Genomic DNA, 20,105 nt, shown 5'->3' with positions numbered 1-20,105 from the left:
TATATGCCCACCTACACACACACACACACACACACACACACACACACACAGGAAATGCTCTTATTATATTAATTAGCATGAGTCTATTTGGCTGATTTAACAAGCCCCTACCCACCTTCCTGAGCACTAAACTTCCAGTAAGCCAGAATTACATTTAGAAAATTATAAACTGTCCAGACTGTGCAAAACAAAATGGGCAAGTTCTTTTTTTTAGTTTTTCGTTTTTTTTATCTCTGTCCTGACATCCATGTCCATCACCATAATTACAAGCATTATAATGAAGATCCATCAGACAGATTGTTCCAGCTTTATGTGAGGGCGGTAGAGAGGGAGGATAGCAGAAAAACAAAAGATGATTGTGTGGTTGGTATAACTGGATAAATGTTTTACGTGTGCCTACTTGTATCCAAAGAAGATACCATTAAAATATCTACTTTTTTTTTTTTTTTAGAAGAAAAAAAACAGCAATAACACAAATGTAGAATAACACCAGACTTGTTCTTTAAGCCAATACCATGACAGGAAACAACACAAGAAGTAATTTTTCCCACTTGGTGTCTTACTGTGTGGAGACCACTTAGTTAAACTCACGTTGTGCAGTCTTGGCAGTGAGAACCCTCTCGACTGCTTGGTCCCAAAGGGTCTAGCTGTGATTGCAGAAGAGAGACGGGATGAGCTCTCGGACCGCCGGTAACCACGCGGAAGGCTGGCTGAACCGGACCATGACCCAGTTCTGGACAAGTACTTGTAGACACCTGCAGCCTGCCGGCCTCTACCTTGATCCAGAGCTGGTTCCAGAGATGTCTTCTGGCTCTCTTCCTGGGACTTGTGGTTTTGGTGGGACAGGTCCTCCAGAGCATCAGCTGCTGTCAGATGAACTGCATCAGTGCAGAAAGTTGGAACTTTTGGATCGATGCAGAACTGGAGTTCCTTGTGACTCGACATAGATGTAGTAGGACCCCTGGTGCTGGTTGACTTTGTGGTCTCGTTTGGCTGTATGGTTGTGACCAGAGTGGAGATTTGGTTTGTAAAAACATGTTCTGGCTGGGCCAGTTCAGGTGTGGACTGGAAAGGAGCTGAGGCGCCCTGGGCTTTGACTTGGGTCTGGGAGCTGAAAGGGCAGTGCAGAGAAGGTGTAGTAACTCCTGCTCCATCTGAAGCCAAGGAGGCAAAGTGGGTCTCCTCTCCCAAGATATTCCCATCAGAGGCAGGCATGGCTCCAACCGACGATCCCTGAAAAGAAGCAAGTCAGCGCTGGCTACAGATCTGCCATGTAACAGGGTGAAATAAAACAAAGATTCACCTTGCCTTGCACAAATTCCCCTATATCTCAATTTTTTCTGTTATCATTTTTCTGTTTTCTGCAAATACAGGCAGAGACATTCATTAAGTTCAGAGTTTTAAAACAAAAACAATAACTGTAAATTTACCTGAGCGTGGGCTGCTTTATGGGGGCTCAGTGTAGCTGTGGGGGTGAAAGGTGTCTCCGTGGCGTAGCCGCGGGCCAGCAGAGCTCGAGTGTGTGGCCGGAGATCAGAGCTTGATGATTTTGATGGAGGAGAGGTGGAGTAAGGACGGGGGGCATGCCTGCGTGGCGACTGCTGGTCTCTGGGGAATTGGCATGTAAGGGAAGAAGAGCCAATGTAATATAGGAAGCAGAAAACATGGGGAGGGGTGTGTGTGTGTGTGTGTGTGTGTGTGTGTGTGTGTGTGTGTCATCTTACAGGAGTTCACTGTGGCTTTTCATGCACACTTTAAATAAATACTCAGTAGCAACAGAGTTCAGGAGTGAAAGCTTTAGATTTTCCATTACATTCTGAGCAGGAGTTTTACCTCTTTAGCAGTCCACCTTGAGCGTCATTCTTCTCAAGGTTAGTCAAAGCACCATTGGTCATCTGGTTAATGACATGCTCTCTGTCCTGCGACTTCCTGCGGAGGTCAGACTTGGTGCTCCTGCGACGATTCTTCCACTTTGTCAAGTCCTGAAACAAACGCATAACCCGATAACAGTTTGTGTGCAACGACATTGTAATGTCATGATTAATATCTTAAGGCTTAGAGACACTTTCCTTTGACTGATGATAAACTAAATTATATCTTGTCGACACTGAAAGTTCAGTCTTGACCTTGGGAACTGTAGCTGACAAAATCTCCAATTCTTTTGGCTCCATTTCTCTATTGGCATTCATGCTTCAGTGGCTGCTCTGGAGCTTCTGATCACATCACATATCTTCCTCACATTTGTCCAATTGTCTTTCAGGAACTTTCAGGACTACTACTAAATGATAAGGCTCTCTCAAGAATACATTTTATTTCAACTGGGGTTGCACGACTTGCAAAAAAATTTCATTTTGCATCATTTTGGCAGATATTGCGATTTCAGCTGGAATGGGCGTTTTTGCATATCATATTCACTGAAAGCATTTTTTAAATGATGACGTGATTTTTGTACCAATCGATCATGTTCCTTTACGTCTCTGGGGCGTCTCTGTAATGTGACACATTTTACCTTTGCGATTTGGATATTGCACTTGGCCATATTTGGATTTCAAATTATAATTCTAATAATTGTGCAGCTCCAATTTCAACATGGCAGAGAAGTGCTTAAAATGTACAGAGAAAAACTAAAATTTTTACAAGAATTCCTCAACAACTGAGAAAACTCCCATCTGCTGAAGACTGTGAGATATGCTCAAAAGCTCCAGAACAACTACTAAACAGACCTTGTAGCGAGACCGGTTTGTCAGTATTGACTTTTCTTGACTTACATCCTGCCACTGAGCTTCACTGTCCTTGACAGTCACACTGCTCTTCTGTGCGTTTTCTTGGCTCCACCCTCTTGCTCTACTCGTGTCCTGGCCCACATCATAAACGCCATTGTCGTTAGGAAATTTACGTATGGGGTAAACCATCGGGATGTCACTGAGTGATTTACTCCTGTTTCACACAGACAAAGAGACAAGACATGGAAATGAATAATGGATATACAGAGCAAACAAAGATGGTATTTACAACACTGCTGCTTTATGTTGCATGAAAATGTCAGAACACAATGTAGCAGGAAAAGCATGATGCACATGCTAACTACTTTCTATATGTGCCCAATGCCAGCGCACACACATGCCCGCATACACATGCCTGCACACACAAACAGTATCAACAGCTGCAAGACGGCACATTCTGCATTCAAACAACAGAATCCTTACTCAAGTGCGAGCAGGAGTGTAGCAAGCAAGTCAAATAACACAGCAGTATAAATGGCAACAGATGTTGCTGTCTGGATAACACAACAGACTCGACTTGTAACAAGTAATAGCACCGCTGTGGGCAACTGAGGATGTCACACATGCCATTCAAATAACTTACAGCAGCATTTAGTGGGTGGTATATCAAAACTATGACATAATGTGATGGCAAGAACCAAGACTGTGATCAAAAACAATCCTGTAGTTTGTCATAAATTCCTCTGACAAGTTTCTGCCCAGAATATTAGCAGTGGGAGGTATACCAAGTGCTCCATCTTCACGAACAAGCGAGTGCCGCTGGCAGCATAATTTCCTTTGTAGCTCAGCTGAATACAAACCAAAGCAGACAGACGAAGCAGCAATAAAGCAGTTATGATCAGAGTGCTCTCAAGACACCACTGCTCCAACTTAATGCCCAAAACTTTTGGACTTACCAAATCCAGCCAGGGTTGACCTGAACTGGCCTCTCAGGCCTGACCTGGTTTTGATATGCTCTACAGAACCAAAGACACAGACATGAAGATGGATGACTGCAATTACGGAACTAAATATAAAAGGTTTGACAAAAGCAGTTACCGGCACAGTGACGGATGATGAAGGCCAGGAATGACAAGGGGATAAACTACAAACATTATGTAGAGAGGAGGCATGCACTTCACTGACAAAAGAGGCACTGTTATTTGACAGACAATACATATGACTTCAGTACCACAGCTGTAAGACAAACCTACCATACACAGAGGATCTTGGCAAAAAGAATGTGTTTAATGCACAAATTAACATTTCACAATATTTTAGTTTGTTTATTGACCCACTACAACACATTTAATTATTCCACACCAAACCATATCATAGCACAGGGAGTGAACTGGAAAATATATTAGTGCTGGCACAAAAGGTGTTATAAATAACATGAATCTATTATGACTATCAAAGTATGACACAGCGCATGAGTCATCTGTTTAACCATTATGAGCTAATGAGTCACTCAGCATGATGCTGTCAAAAAGTCCTCACATCGTCAGCGCTATAAAAAGGTGCCTGAATAAATGCCAGATAAAACATGCAGTACTTAGCACATTTAATTTGCCTGATAACTTCATGAAATATCTATTGAAGAACAGAGAAAAATTTGCATCTTTGCCAAAATGATGTCGCTTTTCTCTGATGCATTAGAGATTTGCAAATGCAAATGTAACAGGTGCAGTTTGCCACCGTGGTACACGATGAGATAATGAGTACAGCCTGTACAGTGTGTAATGTTTGTACTATTCGGGACTGTGTGTGCGTTAGCTATGGATCCTCAGGACGGGAGTGTGTGTTCGGGCTGGGAGGAGGGCGCTCAGTGACGGTTTTGAGGCTCTCCAGATGGAGCAGAGATGTTTTGCACAGTAGCAGATGTCACAAGCCAGGAAATGAAGTCAAGGTCAAACTCTTCCCCAGACGAACCCAGAGCTTTATGGCTACAGTCAAAGAAAAGGAGGAGAACATGCATGAAATGAGTACAACATTATTAACAATAGACTTTCCAAAAAAAAAAAAAAAAAAAAAAAAAAAAAAAAAAAAAAAAAAAAAAGAAAGAAAAAGAAGGACAGGGAGTTTTCTGAGGAGATGAACAGGATAAAAACAAATTTGCAAGATGTTGAGGTCTTTGTCATCTTTCAGTGTCAGTAGCACTAGCTAATCCCCTGTACCTAGCAAACTAAGATTTAGTTTGCTTGGTGTGGTGAAGTTAAGCTGGATTTATAAACTACTATCTAATGTTATAGGCAAAAAGGCAGACATAAGACCACAAACAGCAGGTTATCTTGGCACCACACACAAAATGTTGTATTTTATGTTCAAGCTTCATATTTACTTTTTAATCAAAAGGAATTAACTCAGACTCAAGCCTGCAAACTCAGCCATATGATTCAACTTTGGAAATTAAGTGAAATGCAACGGCACAAAAAGCAGTTCCAGCTTTGCCTTGTATTAGTTTGAAGTAAATCACATTCGCACTTTTAGCAGTGCCTTGCATTATAGAGCAGTAAAAGCAGCCAACAGACCTTAAGCCTTGCATCTTACGATACCACGGTCTTCTCTGGGAGCCGAGGTAGATCGTTCGCACACGAATCTCCTCTTCAGGTGTCCAGTACTGGGGCAAGAAGCGATCATAGTTGGGGTTGATCGATGTCTGATGAAGAGTCTGCTGCACTCGCCGGAAATACAAGTCATCTAGGACAGGGTCCGCCTCAGTATAATCGTCTTCTGAGTCTTCCTCACAGAGAGCCCGCTGGAAAAGCTCTACATCGAAGGCACACTCAGGAGGAGTCAGAGCGAGATGGGGTTGAGGGGAGACAGGGGCATCTTCAATGCTGCAGCAAAGAGTGGTATACCCACAGCTGTGTTCATTCACAGCTGATCGCTATGATCACACAGGCATCATTTTGGATAAGATCGTTACACAAAGTATCTCAGAAATGATCTCGAATGGCACAAAGCTACTTCAAATTTGAAAAAAGGGCAGAAGTGTGACTGATGATCAATGCAAATAGACCGTTTTTGTTAAGGTTAAGGTTACAAAGGGTTCTTCCGATTTCTAAGTGCAGTAGTGTCATGTTATTGCGTGTTATCATGAACAGGGCAGATTGAAAAGAAGCAATTTTGTTGTTTCATGCATAAATCTGCTCATTGTGGGAGAAGCGTGTCAATGATGGTCTGTTTCGCAGGGCTGTAGTGTAGCTCGTCATCCTAACATGTATTGTTTGCTGCCATTCAGGACTTTATTCATGATGCTATACAGGCGCTAAGAGTATGTACGCAAGAGAAAGCCAGTCACTGGCCTAATTCTTCCTAATTGCAGGTATGTGGGTTTGTTATTTTTCCAATAGAAAATACAATGTTTGTTTATATATTTTGCATTTAATTTATTCTTTTTGTAATGCTTTTATGCATACTCTTTGTTTCAGGACATTTCTCGGAAAGGCGCCGAGAGCATGTACGCAACCCTGTGAATCTCCTACTTCTACCCCGTTTCCCCAGCAATGCAGTTACTAAGGACTGGCGAGTAAATTGTTCAGAGACTTTCCTGGGAAGTGCAGCTTTCTTTCTTTCTACACAACATGATGCAGAGTTAGACCCACTACATAAGCAGTGGAGTAGTAGGTTATGTGGTTAAATAACAGCAGAGCACTGACTGATGAGAATGGAGCTCACCACCAACACCTTGGCCTGCCACATTAATAATGTAAACTGTCATTTACTTCTGAAAAGAGTTACTGTCATCTGTTCCGGGAGTGATGATGGTCTGTTCTGACAGTTGTAGTACTGCAGCCATGTGGGCGCAGGGAGCTGCTGGCCAAACTGAACCCTGTGGTGAGCTGCCACTAAGTCTGGTGCTAACCCAAACACAGTCTACAGATTTAATGTTACTATGGTGACTATAGGTTAACTGGATAAAGTCACTGGCAAGAAGATACTTACTCGGGAACAGCCATTTGGTTTTCAATAACCCAGACAGAATTAATTAGCCGTTTAGGTTTCTCTATATTAAAATTGAAAAACATTTATTTTAACTGTTTGTTTGTCAGTTGTTTAAACTACACACACTCTCCAAGCTTGAAAATACTTCTAAGAATAATTCAAATTTCATAATAACTTCCTAAGCTCAATTATTTATTATGAAAAAGAAATTTAAATAATATTGACGACAAAAACAAGTAAAAAAAAAAAAAAACACTTGTCACAAAGTTACTGCTAATTCTAGCAGTAGAGAAATAAAACAAGGCTTATATAGCATAAAATATGAATATAACTACCATTATGTGCGTTTTGTGTGAAAGTGACTGTCTACTTATGGCCTAGGGCTTAGAGTGACAGAAAAAGTACTCAACCCCAAATTAGTATAAAATGTCTGAGAGTGGAGCAGATGTAAACTGATTTGACAAAAAGGTGATATAAAAATGAGCTTCAACAAAGGACAACGCATATAAACAACATGTGGTTATTGTCTGTATTTATGTGACTAAACTCAGAAATAAAATCATATTTGGTGGGTATGTCCAAGTTCTCTGTTTATGTTTTTAATTTAAATAATTAAATTCAATAGCAACATGCACATTAGGTTTCCCCACAAAATCCACTGTGGAACAGGATGTAAATAAATGCAAACAAAGTCAGCTATGGATGAGTGAGCTAGTAGCAGCATGTGATCTCTGTGCGTACAGTAGCCACAACATTTGCTATACCTGGAGAGTGGACCGTTCTCCTCCCGTCCTTGTTTTCTTCGTAGGAGTGGTGGTGGTACATGGCCTCTGTTTTGATGGACTGAGGTCCGTGAGGTCTCCATCCTGAAGACCTGCTCAGCTTCTGCGTCACTTCCACAACCTGGGGACCGCACAGACATAAGGAAAAATGAGCAGCAGAAAAAATATGTTTGAGAGAGAAAAAGGAAGCTAAAATAAACTAAAAAGAAAACTGACTGAGATGAGAACAACAAGGAACCTTTAGTGGATGACTGCGTCGACACACAGCTAAGTCTTTAGGGAGATTCATGCCAAGTATTTTACCCTCTCCCATCACACCCACTCACACACTTTTATCACCACGGTGTGGAACTTGCCACAATCCATCACTGACGAGCACCGACACCAAGCACAACAGAGTGCAGCAAGATGACACAATGACATAAGAGGATCAGCAGCTTCTACATAGTTCATCTAATAAAAGTAAAATGATCAACTATTACGTGGAATATATATATATATATATATATTTTTTTTTTTTTTTTTTTTTAGTAGGTAGGCCTTCTCTTTGGGGATAAGCAAAGGTAGCAAAAGCAGTTTACATGGAATTATAAAGAGGTACAAACAGGGTTAGTCTATACAATAACAAGCCCTAAGAACAGAAGCTCAAACTGCAAATGAAAGGAAAGCTAAACATAAATACACAAAGGTGCCGGTACCGGCCAAGTGATTTCTGTTCAGGGCACAAAGTCTGTGCCTAAATGTAAGATAACTGCATTAAAGGGTGTGGTGTAACTAACTGTTAACTAGGAAGAGACTGAATGAAGAATACACAATTAAATGTACCTTCACTGTTTTGGCGGAGGGCCCGGGAGTCCAGAGACTCGACACTGTCCACAGAGTTCTCTCTCTTATAGCTCAGTCTCATGCGCTGACGTTCCTCCCTCTCTGGGTACCAGCACTCTCTGTCCCCGCTGTCCTTCACAAACACATTACTGCCCTCATCTAGAGCCTGGATTCAAAAAAGGCAAGGTTAATGTGGACACAAAAATAAATAAATAAAAAAAGGGACTACAAACTGTATAAAAGGCCTTGAAGAACAGCTTACTTTGGACAAGGCCAAACCTAACAGCCCCTCAAAGGCCTTGAAGTTAAGCTGAGGACCACTGTAGAAAGCATCTAGGTGAGCTTTGCGACCCAACCAGTAGATGGTGATCAGAACCTGAGAAAAAGCAAATATAAGAATTGGGTTTACTATACAATGAATATCTTCCTGATCTAACCTCCATCTCTCCAGCTCAGTTCTCCAGTACAATTTCATCAGATTGTGATCTAGGATTGGTACTACGGAGGGGAAGGTCAGCATAAACAAAATTGGATTTTCAACTAATGTAGTAAAAAAAAAAAAAAATGTAGGACAAAAAATGATCATAAAACCCACAGTACAACGGCTTCCTTTCCTAACTAAGAACCTACTGAACACAAGGTCAATCTAACTGGCACCCCAACCCTGCAACTCCAAGAGAAACGGCCATCAGCATGACAGAACAAGACTCTTTTCCCCTCTCATTCCAAAAGTGACAGTAAAGTGCTGCTGTGTGTGACACCATCATTGTGCAGGCCCTCCCCTCTCATAGCAGGTTGGACAGAGGTGCCAATCTGTGCCTGGTGACGTTATGTTTTTTTTTTTTTTTTTCATTTTACGGGAAAGTACGGTAAACTGTGAAAGTCCTAAGAGAAAATGCTGAGCGGGGACTGCACTCAGAAAATGTTTAGAAGCTCATTCTCAGAAGAAAACATGATGTTTTTAAAAATATGATGTGTTGTAGCAGACTCTATGGACACAATTCACCCTAATTGTTAGTTTGCTGTGTTGTATTATCTCTACACAAAGTTATTCAGTGTTCTCTTTGGGGTTCGGGTCAGTGAATAGGAAAGAAGGCTGTTCGGGGTGGAGGACTACCTACTTTTATTTTGGGGGTTTGGGGGCAACTCAACAGTGGTGCTTTAAGATAAATGCTAACATCAGCATGCTAACAATGACAATGCTAACATGATGATGTTAAGTAAGTGTAATGTTCATCATCTTAGTTTAGCGTGCTAACATTTGCTAATTAGCAGAAAAACAAAAAGTACAGCTGCGGTTGATGGGGATGTGATTTGTTTCACTGGTGTTTGGCACTTTGTCATTGGACAAATTACAATTTTGACCTGATGATGGCACTAGATGAAAGGTCAGGGGAGGTCAGGTCATTACATTCATACTGAGGGCGTGTGCCAGATTTCATCGTTGAGAAATTTCCACAAATGTCAACCTCATTGTGGTACTAAGTCATTGGATAACCATATTCATTACGTTGAATTCTCTGGAAACCATTGATGGCTGTTCCAAATCTTATGTCAATCCATCCAGTAGCTGTTGAGATATTTCAGTCTGGACCAAAGTGGTAGACAGACCAACATCATCATCCCTAGAGCCATTCCACCAGTGTAGACAAAAATGTAATAAAATTTGTCTGTCACAAACACAACTACAGAGTTTGTGTTTCCCTCCTTATACCCCAGCATATGATCCAATTTGCCCACAGCATCAGCCACAAGGAGGACTGTTGAGGTGAGGCACATGACCTTCATAACACAGCTTACACTGGATAGTACTATAAGTCAGTGAGACTTTTCAAGCATTAGTAAATAAAGTGAGTAAAGGTCTGTGAAATATGTGCCGCTTCCTGGCAATTAGGGACACAATTTTTTCCTCATTTGCCTTGAGGCGAGGGATGTTTTTTTAATTTTTTTGACAGAGTGCCTTTCTCCCCCTGGCAGGGCAGTGGCCTGTCTTGCATAGGGATATCCACAACACTACGTGTCAGAATATCTCCATTTGTATCTTTACAAAGTCATCATAGAGCAGTCAGCAGATTTAAAAAAAAAAAAAAAAAAAAAAAAAAAAAAAAAATCTATGTAATGCCTAGAGATGATTTAAACAGCTAAATATTTGATAGCACAATGCAAGCTAAATGAAAAAGATGAGTATTCTGAGTGGTTTATAAACACCACTGTATGGATTCCTCATTATGCTTCATCAGTCTCTGTAGCAGCTACCTTATCAGTCAATCGAAGGCATTCACTGAATACAGAAATGATCTGAGTTCTAGCCATAAGTAGAAAGAGAGTAGAAATGTGATTCAATAAAAAAAAAAAAAAAAAGGGTTATTTCTTATTTGTTTTTTTAAACAAAAAAATGATGTACAGGAACACACTATAAAGGTGCAGCTTTTCAAAAATAGGCAGTTCTGGTGGCTATTTAAGCCTGTTTGAGCCACTGAAGCTAAAGTTCTAATTTTCTCTCATTTGTACAACTTATATCTTATTTCAGCCTTAAGCACAGAGGCGAGATGTGTTCATTATTCTCTAGTAGCCTGCCACCTACCTCCTACCTCATGCCAGGGAGATCATTATACTGCATGTAACATGACATCATAGGTTAATCCTATTTAATGGTGTTATTCGCTATGGTTTTATAATGGTAAATTATTTAGCCTTAAATCATTCATCAAGCCCCGTCAACAATGGCCCTCATTCACATCAGTGTTGTGCAACTTTAAAATTTACAGTATGAATAACTCAGCTTCATTTATCTGTGTATTTGGTTGGAAACCTGAGTGAAACTGTGGCTTTCAATGGCTGCAAATTGACCCTAATTGGTTGATCCAAATAAAAATGCTAAACCCAACTCAAAGAAAGAGAGCTCTGACAAACAGCCTCATTACTGAGCCCAAGTTGTCAGCTATTGTGTGATTCAAATGAGGCTTCCCAGATAACCAAACCACCTCATGAGCTGTGGAACATGTAAATACCAGCGGTGCACACAAGCGTGTATATGTACAATGTTCACATGTTCCACACACACTAACCACACACATACACTTATTGTAGTTGGGAGAGACACAGTTCAAGCCATGGTGACAGAACATAAGACTACGTTTTGGCACGTACTGTGTGAGATGTAATGCCAGATTACTGGGATGAGCCCCGATCTCAATCAGTTTAACAACCCCTTTGACCATCATCACTCTGGTTCTGGATGAGTCTCGACACTGGTGGGATGTTGGCATCAGCATCAAGAGCTGGAACTTATCTGCTAAATCTACTGGTAATTGGGTTGATAAATGAGATGTTGACTACTGACTCTCTCATTTGGTAGATTCAGTGGTGGCGTTAGGGGTCCTTTACTAGGTGATGTGGAGCAGGACAGAGTTGCCTTTAAGGTTTAAAACTCATTGGCAAAGAGAAGGAACTGGAAAAATAAATGAATTATAGAAGAAAAAAAAAAAAAAAAAAAACTTACATTTTTGAGTCTTCTGTTGCTTTCATCTCGCCTAAAATAAAAGGAAAGACTGAAATAATCATGCTGCAATTTACAGTACGACTGCACATGCAGTTGCATCACTGAAATGCAATGACTGTACTGTAAAAAAAATAAAAAAATAAAAATACAGAGCTATTGGGAAGAAGAAGAAAAAAAAAACTAGAGTGACATTTCAAGACTTCTCATTTGCAATTCTCTACTAATCAGTTGCTTATCAGAATTTATAGAGAACAGGCTATCAACTCAAAGAGTAGCAGCTTGTCAGGCAAAGCTCCTATCTTCATAAATGTAAAGCAGCTATGAGACTCATGCACAAACTATAAACCTTTTTTCAGCACAGTAGTGCTGCAGTAAAAATATCTTAGTGTTAAATGTGTTTAATGCAGTCAGTGAAGAAAATATATTTCAGTCATCATGCATATAAATTTCACTGTATTTGATCAGCTGACAATACATAATGGTAGGAGTTTTAGAATTAAAACCAGTGATCTAGAGGCTTTAAACATCTTTAACACATACTGTACTTATACACTCACTGAGCACTTTAATGGCAATACCATATCAATACGGGGTAGAGCCTCAGTTCTTCGTGGCATGTATTCCACATGTTGTTGGAAACATGCCTCTGAGAGTCTGGTCCATGTTGGCATGACTGCATCACATAATGTCTAAAGATTCGTCAGCTGCACATTCATGTTGTCAATCTCCTGTTCTACCACATCCCAAAGGTATTCTGCTGGATTCAGATCTGGTGACTGGGGCGGCCACTGACATTCACTGAACTCATTGTCATGTTCATGAAACCAGTTTGAGATGACTTACTTTGTGAAAGGGTGCTTTGTCAAGCTGAAAGTAACCATTAAAAGATGGTAAATTGTGGAAATAAAAGGAAGCACGTGGTCAGCAACAACGCTCAGGCAGGCTGTGGCATTCAAACGATTGATTGATATTAAGGGGTGAAGAAAAACATTCCCCACACCATTATACCACCATCACCAACCTGGACTGTTGACACAAGGCAGGTTGAGTCCATGGATTCATGCTGGTGAGGCCATATACTGAGCCTACCATCTGCTGCCTCAGCAGAAATCAAAATTCATTAGACCAGGCTATGTTTCCTTCACCTGTCCAGTTTTGGTGAGTGTGTGTCCACTGCAGCCTCAGATTTCGGTACCATCTGACACAAACTATTATGCCACAGTCAAAATCACTGAGACCACCCCCCATATTGCGATGTGAACATTAAGTGAAGCTCCTGACCTGTATCTGCATGATTTTATGTACTGCACTGCTGCCACATGATTGGCTGTAGGGATGAACAATTAGGCGTGCCTAATAAAATGCTCAGAGAGTATAAATCACACAGCATGTTGTGTAAGCAACCAGAAACCTTGAGTAAAGGTGTGCTTCTCTGTGGTGGCATGAGCCCCTGCAGTACACGCACCTGACATGACTCTTCTTCTTAAAAGACAACAGTACCTGAGTGTTACACGAGTAGACAGGTCCTGCAGGTCTCCTGGATGAAACAGCTGTGACTCATTCAGTCCCAGTTTCCCACAGGCTTTCAGGAATACATTCACATTATCCTGGAGATTCAAATTACAGAAATGAGACAGTTAAAAAAAAAAACACTAAGCACAGAGAAAACTGGTAGAGAATCAGACAAGGGTGGTGATGATGATGTCGATGCTGTTTGGGATCAGTTAATGCCAGTGAACTTGTAAAATGCCACCAACCAACCTTACACAGTTTAATATGACATCTAAAAGCACCAACAATAAAGAGTTGGAAAATGCATTACCACTACGACTGGGACCACTGTTATAATAACAGATTTATCAACAATTATCTGTTAGTCTGCAACATTGATGATTCAAATACTTGAAAGAAAAACCAATCTGCTCTGATACTGGCTGACACAATTTAATTTAAATGTAATGTTAAGGTTACAATGAATGTCATATTTACCTAGATTGCCATTTTCATTATTCATTTTATTTTATTTATTTTTTAAATAAACATTTGGTCAAATAACTTTTCAATATGTTTGAGTTTATAGCATTTAATACAACCAAAATACAAAAAGGTAAGAAATCTTCTCATTGGCTGAAATGAAAAATGTCAGCAGCAGATTCTAGCAGCTTTACCCAGTAAACATTAAGTGTCTACACTTTGCTGTTGTCTGCAAACATTAAACTCACTCTGCCAGACGCTGTCTATAGCATGACGCTCAGTTAAAGACAGTTTCCTAGAAGGGGGGGAAATAAACCACTTTGAGACTCTCTCATCTACTGCGTCGCATCCCAAATACTACCAAGGCAGCTGCGGTCAAAATCTGTTTCAAACCTCTTCAAACAGGTTATTTCTTTTGCCCTTATTTGAATAGCTACATGAATCAATATGTTACATGCCAGCAGTAATGTAAAAGGACATCTAATTTGCAGTCAACAGGCTAAATATGCAAAGCCACCTGTACGGTCCCTTAGGCTGACAAACGAACTGCTGAGTCTCTACTGCATCTGCATCTCACCCCACCAACACCACAACTCTAGCAGCCACTGTTGGGCTCTTTCTATTTAAAGGTCCCTGATGGATGGATGCAATTGATCTTTCCATGCTACTGCTTTGGGCAGTTTTGGCAATTATACTTGTATGAAGCCATCGGAACATAGCCAGAAGGAAAAAATACAAATCTGCATTTGCATTTATGCCCTGTATAAAAAAAGACCTACATATTCAGCAGTTGGTTTGTCGCAATGAAATGCAGTTTCAAGATCATTCAAATTGTGGCAACACCGTCTCACAGTGCCTTTAACAGGAAACCACACAATGTGTCAAAACTTCCTGGCTAGCAGGTGTTGTCTTATTTTCTTTTGTGTTTGTATTATACCATACACACATTTTAAATGCATTATTTCAATCTATATGTTACAATTGTCTACAGGGCTCACATATTTGCAGAAGTATTCTACATTGTTCAACAAATAAGGGTAAAGAAACCATCACGTGCCACACAGCCAGGCTATCTGGTACACAGACAGACACATATGGTAAGAACTGTAAGACCTAACACTCACCAGGCCAGCGATGGGAGTAGAAAGCCTGTTTACTCTCTTAATGATGCCAGGTTTCAACTGGTTGATAAGGCTATAAGTGAAAAGAATAGATTAGCATAGCTTCTGCTGCAGATATTTGAGAATAATCCTGAATAACTTCCGATAATGAAATTACATTATAAAAAGACATGCAAAAACAAACAAAAAAAATGATTACGTGCTTATAAAACAGTTTGATTGCATCTTAGACAAAGAACCAAGAGCTTTAGGATAATGTCTGATGTGCTGTATTACATGCAATTTAATTCTTGGAATATTATACTGATGAATTTCCATAGCGCAGCTTTGGATATTAGCTTTGGTCATTTTTTAAAGTTAGTTCAGGGCTGCTGCCGATGGTAAGCTGGCAAGTTAGCCGGACTACACTGTAACCATAAGTTTTCATGGTAATTTACCCTGAATGCAATCCTATGAAATAAAACTGTGACTTTGTAAGTTAGAGCATCATTACTCACTCGCAAAGCAGGACCCCATTTTCCAAGGCAGCACGGAAATCATTGCAACCAAACAATTTTCCAGTCACCTCCTAAAAGAAAAAAACAGCACATTTAGAGTTTATCCACTGACCATTGCGTTTCTTTATTGCCACCACTGACTCAGGGTAAGTTCTTCCAGTTTTCCCAAGAGTGTTGCTTTCAGACCTGGAGGTGCAAGTCTCTTGATTGTTCATTACCTGAAACTTGCATGCATCTTATTTCATCTAGTGTGGGCTGTATTTATAGACAAACAGGATGCTCAAGTATGGTGATGATGCATTTGAGTTGATGGTCCAACCTGACCAATATTAGCTCTTGGAGGGAACTTATTACTGTACTGTACCTGACATATATGTGCAGACATATTGGCACTGGCATATATATTAGCTGATAAGTAACCAGAAATATCAAGTCTGAGGAAATGTAGAAACAATGGCACCACTGCAGAGTTTGACTGCATTGGTCCTTTGTGCACTCTTGGTAAAATACAAAACTGTTCAGCAACAGGCAAGCAATAAAAAATAAATAACTACATAAATAAATACACAACTATGACACAAACTGGGAAAACAAGGTCCTGGTTGAAATTAATTGAATAATCCATGACAAAATGCATGTAGACAAGCATTTACACTAACATTCAAAAATTGTTTTTGTTCAAAACAAAGAATACAACATAACCTAAATTGTTTTACATAGAAAGGCAAGAGGGCTTTGTAATGAGGACATAAAAATGGGGCTATTAAGGTTCAGCTCCATAACTAACAGAGGGCCCCAAAAGACTATTCTTCTCACTAATTAGTCCCCCCAGGAATCCACAATCACAATTCGTTTTTGGTGGAACTGGGCACCGGGTACGGAGCGGATGTTTCTCAGTGGAATCAGACAAACAATGCAGTGGTGGATTCACACAATAAAACACTATCTGGTCAAGATACTGTCTGTTCTACAGCACCAACATTTAATTGGTCATTTCAGTAAACACTTGCCCCTAAGAAACCACAGATTCAACTGATTTCAAAATGTTTTTTAGGTGTGATTTCAAAACTTCTCTTGGCAGCTTCATGTGTTAAAAGGGAGTTTTCCTGAACTGAAGGAAGGCACCAAACAAGGCAACACTGTGAAAATATAGGCAATCATTAATGAATCTGTTTGATTCACTTCTAACATGGAGCTTGTAGAAAAACGTAAAACCTAGAATCGCAATGATTAGAAGTATAATTGATTCATCTACTGAGTAATCCATTATTCTTTTTATATAAAAGAAAAAAATGCCAGATTTTTGCTCTTTCCAGTGTCTCAGATGTGAGAAGTTGAAGTTTTTCTGTGTCACACATGAAACTGAATATCTTTGGATTCTGGATGGCTGACCAGATAAAACACATGACCTCACCCTTTAAGATTAAAGGGTGAGGTCACGATTAATAAGACTATTCTTATTGTTAGTTGTAGCCCTAATTTTGTCTCATACAGGTGATGATGGGCACCAATCTAAAAAGTAACCTGACTGTGCTGCTCCTGTTTCACCAGAAACTAAAAAGGCCTGTTTACATAATGTAAAAGAGGCCAATCCATTCTCATTTCTTCTGGAGTCCAGTTGGCACTGAGCAAACATTTATGTGTAAATCGCTGCGGGTACTGTGCTACAATGATAAACAGCAACAATTCCTGGACACTTGAATGTATGAGTGAGCTTATTATCCTCCAATCTATAACACTGGATACTGGTGATAACACATTGCTGTTGTGGTTTGGCACAAGGAAGAGTTTGACACAATTTAGCATTTCCTTAAAAGCAGCATGCCTTGCTTACCTCCTGTCTAACACTCGCTTGCACGCACGCACACACACACACACACACACACACCACTGTTCATCCATCCTTTCATCCGCCGGTGCAGGAAAATAGACAGTGTAAAACTGGCATGGGCTTACTGCCAAGAGAGCTGTGGAAAGAATTCTCATAATGATCCACTCAGACACAATTGACATTAATGATGCCATTTAGAGTTGGTCAACATTCAGTGCCCACAGTCTACAAGTTGTATTCAGTGGTTATGAGTTAAGGATTATAATGTCAGTGTTTGGACGGGAGCAGCCTACAACAACCTAGAAAATGCACTGCAATGAAACCACATCCTCCACAGAGCATGCATGAGTAAACCTGTCTGTCACATGACCATTATAGTGTGCAAACAGCAAGTACTGACTAATCAAAACAATCACACCTCACTAAAGAACAAACCACATAATGTAAGGTCCCTGTTGCATATTTTTAATTTCTCTTTTGGACATAGCTAATAATCTACTTTCCTTCCATGTGCATTTCCCTCTGAAGCTCTTTGAGCCACAATCTTTATCTGGACTCACACAGAGCCCTGTGTCAGTTACCTGAGGTCTTATCAATGCCTAATTTGCATTTGAACTTGAAGATAAGTCTGTAAAAAGGTGCCTCAGTTTAAGTTTATGAGAGCCTTTTAAAACAGGAATCAGCATTAACAATTTATAGTGAGTTAAATTCCTATTGATAAAATGGCAGAAATGACTGCCACAGACTAATATGAAACATTTCCTGTCTCCACGAGGGGTTAAATGGCTGACAGGGAAAATTTCAGGTTTATTTGCACAGTAATTGGTGAAGAGGAGCACAGACTACTGCACGTCTCAAACAGTGTAAAGCAAATAATGATAATAATTTTTTTTTAAAAAGAAAGAAAAACAAGAGAAAAAGAAAGGGAGTGATGAAGGTGAACCATGTACCTCGATCCAGCGTTGAGCCTCGTTGAACGCGTCTGCACAGCTGACACTGGTCTGCTGGCGCCACTCCATCTTTAATCTTGTGAACCAGCAAAAGGCACAGCAGCAGTGGAGGGGCAAGAGAGCAAGGTAACAATTTGTTAAACTAATTAATCATGGAGCAAAACAGGCGCCACCACGCCATGAACCCTCAGCAAGCTTATCAAATGAGTTCAATCCATGTCAACAAACATGAGGAGAAACTCGTGCGACTTGATTTCAATAAATATTCATCATTTTTAAACAAGTGCCTGTGGCAGCCTGTTGACTCACCTTGTGCTGCGTGTAGCTGCTCACCGGTGAAAGGTCTCCACTAATTGACTTCCAGGTTATCACTGCTCTTCTGCCGCCGACTTTCCATCACTAACAGGTTTTCCGCTTATTGGGTAAAAGTGGAGAGTAAGATCTCCGCCCACTCCAAAACTACAACCAAAGTTTCAGACATGATGTGAAACCGAGGGAAGATGTGCAGAGTCTCATCGAGCCTCTGGTGGCTTGATGGCGTATGACAGTGTGGTCAGCAGTCAAAGCTACAGACACTGACGGCGCACTGGGATGTAGTCAGAGGTTTCTTAGAAATACAGAAGGCATGAGGTTTATTTAAAGTTTATTGAGGCAACTCAAGGCGAGGGAATGCAATGCAACACAGAAAAACACAGTGAAAGATTTTCATAAAATAAAACAAAATACAATGAAATAGAAAAAAGAGAGAGCCATTAGCTGCAGCCTTGAGATAAAATAAAAATAGTAGACCACAAACACAGTCATAATGCAGTAATAAGTTGCCCCAAATTTGATGATGGGAATGAAGGAGCTGTAAGGAGTTGAATTAATCAAAGGCCATTTCAATATTCAAGGTACAACCAAATGCAAAATAGAATATCTTGACTCGTTTTAATGGCTTAAATCTTTTAAGGTTTTTACTTAATTTAGTGAAATGTGCAATCAGAGTCTGCCAAATCCATGATTTATTTATTTTTCAGTAATTTACTGACTTACTTGGACTTAAAAGTAAAAAATTGTGTATAAAATACAAAACATCAGGCTATAAAATACTAACTTTGAGTATTTTTTTATTAAATATAATTCTAGAGTGCGCAATGAAACCTCCAAATTCCCAGAAAACAAACAGAGGACATGACCTGGGCTCCTCAGTAGCATATAGCCCTGTCTATATACGGCCACTGAAAACTTAAGAAGCCCACTTGTTTTTTTATGACTTCTGCATCTTAGATAATAAATCACAAATATCCCACAGCCTACTGTTGTTGCCTCTTGTAACCTATTAACTTCAGATGATGACGGACTATAAAATTGCAAATGTGTTAAAATAAAATGTTTGTTCATGCTCGAGATGCAGATATGTAAAACAATCGGCCGCTTCTTCTTCATTTCTTTCATTCCCACATTCTCTGTCCTTCCCTGTAAAGATAGCAGCAGCCTGATAAGGTATGCAAAATATGATAGTGTGTTTCAAGGGCAGGTCTCTTCAGTCTTTTGCCTTTTATACTGAAGTGATGAAGGATGACCTGCAACAATTTCATTTTCACACATGAGCTGCATATGTCTATGAATAGAAAATTGATTTATTTTTTCTAGTATTTTGTACACATGTGAAAGAAAAGCACAATGAGAACCTGGCAGGTAGACCTCATCTTGTATTGCAGCACGTGCAGACCAATCCAATTTCCTGCTTAATGCCCAAGGAGGTGCACTATGTGGGGAACAAAGCTGATGATGGAATCACAGAATTTCAAAGTAAAATGAGGTGCAGAGGTGTAGGACACAGTAGAAAATTTAATGAGATGCCCATTAAGAGCACAAAGAACATTATGTGAATCAATAATCTTCTCAGACCTTCTACTTATTAGCTAAAC

General features: G+C 40.0%; 1 protein-coding gene across 4 annotated transcripts in view; it reads right to left on the bottom strand.

Annotated features, from left to right (window-relative positions):
- The window catches only part of LOC130173171 (LIM domain only protein 7-like), a 28,202-nt gene extending 9,538 nt beyond the window's left edge, over nucleotides 1–18,664 (bottom strand). The window contains exons 1-14 of one of the 4 annotated variants that reach the window (XM_056382153.1): nucleotides 18,502–18,664; nucleotides 18,193–18,268; nucleotides 15,412–15,482; nucleotides 14,918–14,987; nucleotides 13,320–13,426; nucleotides 11,820–11,850; nucleotides 8,580–8,693; nucleotides 8,318–8,483; nucleotides 7,475–7,613; nucleotides 3,680–3,739; nucleotides 2,769–2,937; nucleotides 1,834–1,982; nucleotides 1,431–1,608; nucleotides 592–1,233 (exon numbers count right to left, since the gene is read on the bottom strand). In XM_056382153.1, coding sequence (XP_056238128.1) covers nucleotides 592–1,233; nucleotides 1,431–1,608; nucleotides 1,834–1,982; nucleotides 2,769–2,937; nucleotides 3,680–3,739; nucleotides 7,475–7,613; nucleotides 8,318–8,483; nucleotides 8,580–8,693; nucleotides 11,820–11,850; nucleotides 13,320–13,426; nucleotides 14,918–14,987; nucleotides 15,412–15,482; nucleotides 18,193–18,261 — 1,965 coding nt within the window. In that variant the 5' untranslated portion in view covers nucleotides 18,262–18,268; nucleotides 18,502–18,664. The remainder of the gene's footprint in view (nucleotides 1–591; nucleotides 1,234–1,430; nucleotides 1,609–1,833; nucleotides 1,983–2,768; nucleotides 2,938–3,679; nucleotides 3,740–7,474; nucleotides 7,614–8,317; nucleotides 8,484–8,579; nucleotides 8,694–11,819; nucleotides 11,851–13,319; nucleotides 13,427–14,917; nucleotides 14,988–15,411; nucleotides 15,483–18,192; nucleotides 18,269–18,501) is intronic. The other 3 variants (XM_056382169.1, XM_056382160.1, XM_056382178.1) reach the window with 3 other exon arrangements.
- Nucleotides 18,665–20,105: the final 1,441 nt, after the last annotated feature.

This window comes from Seriola aureovittata, chromosome 1, assembly GCF_021018895.1.
Source record: "Seriola aureovittata isolate HTS-2021-v1 ecotype China chromosome 1, ASM2101889v1, whole genome shotgun sequence".
NCBI lineage: Eukaryota > Metazoa > Chordata > Actinopteri > Carangiformes > Carangidae > Seriola > Seriola aureovittata.
This window is presented reverse-complemented; position numbering and strand designations above follow the sequence as displayed.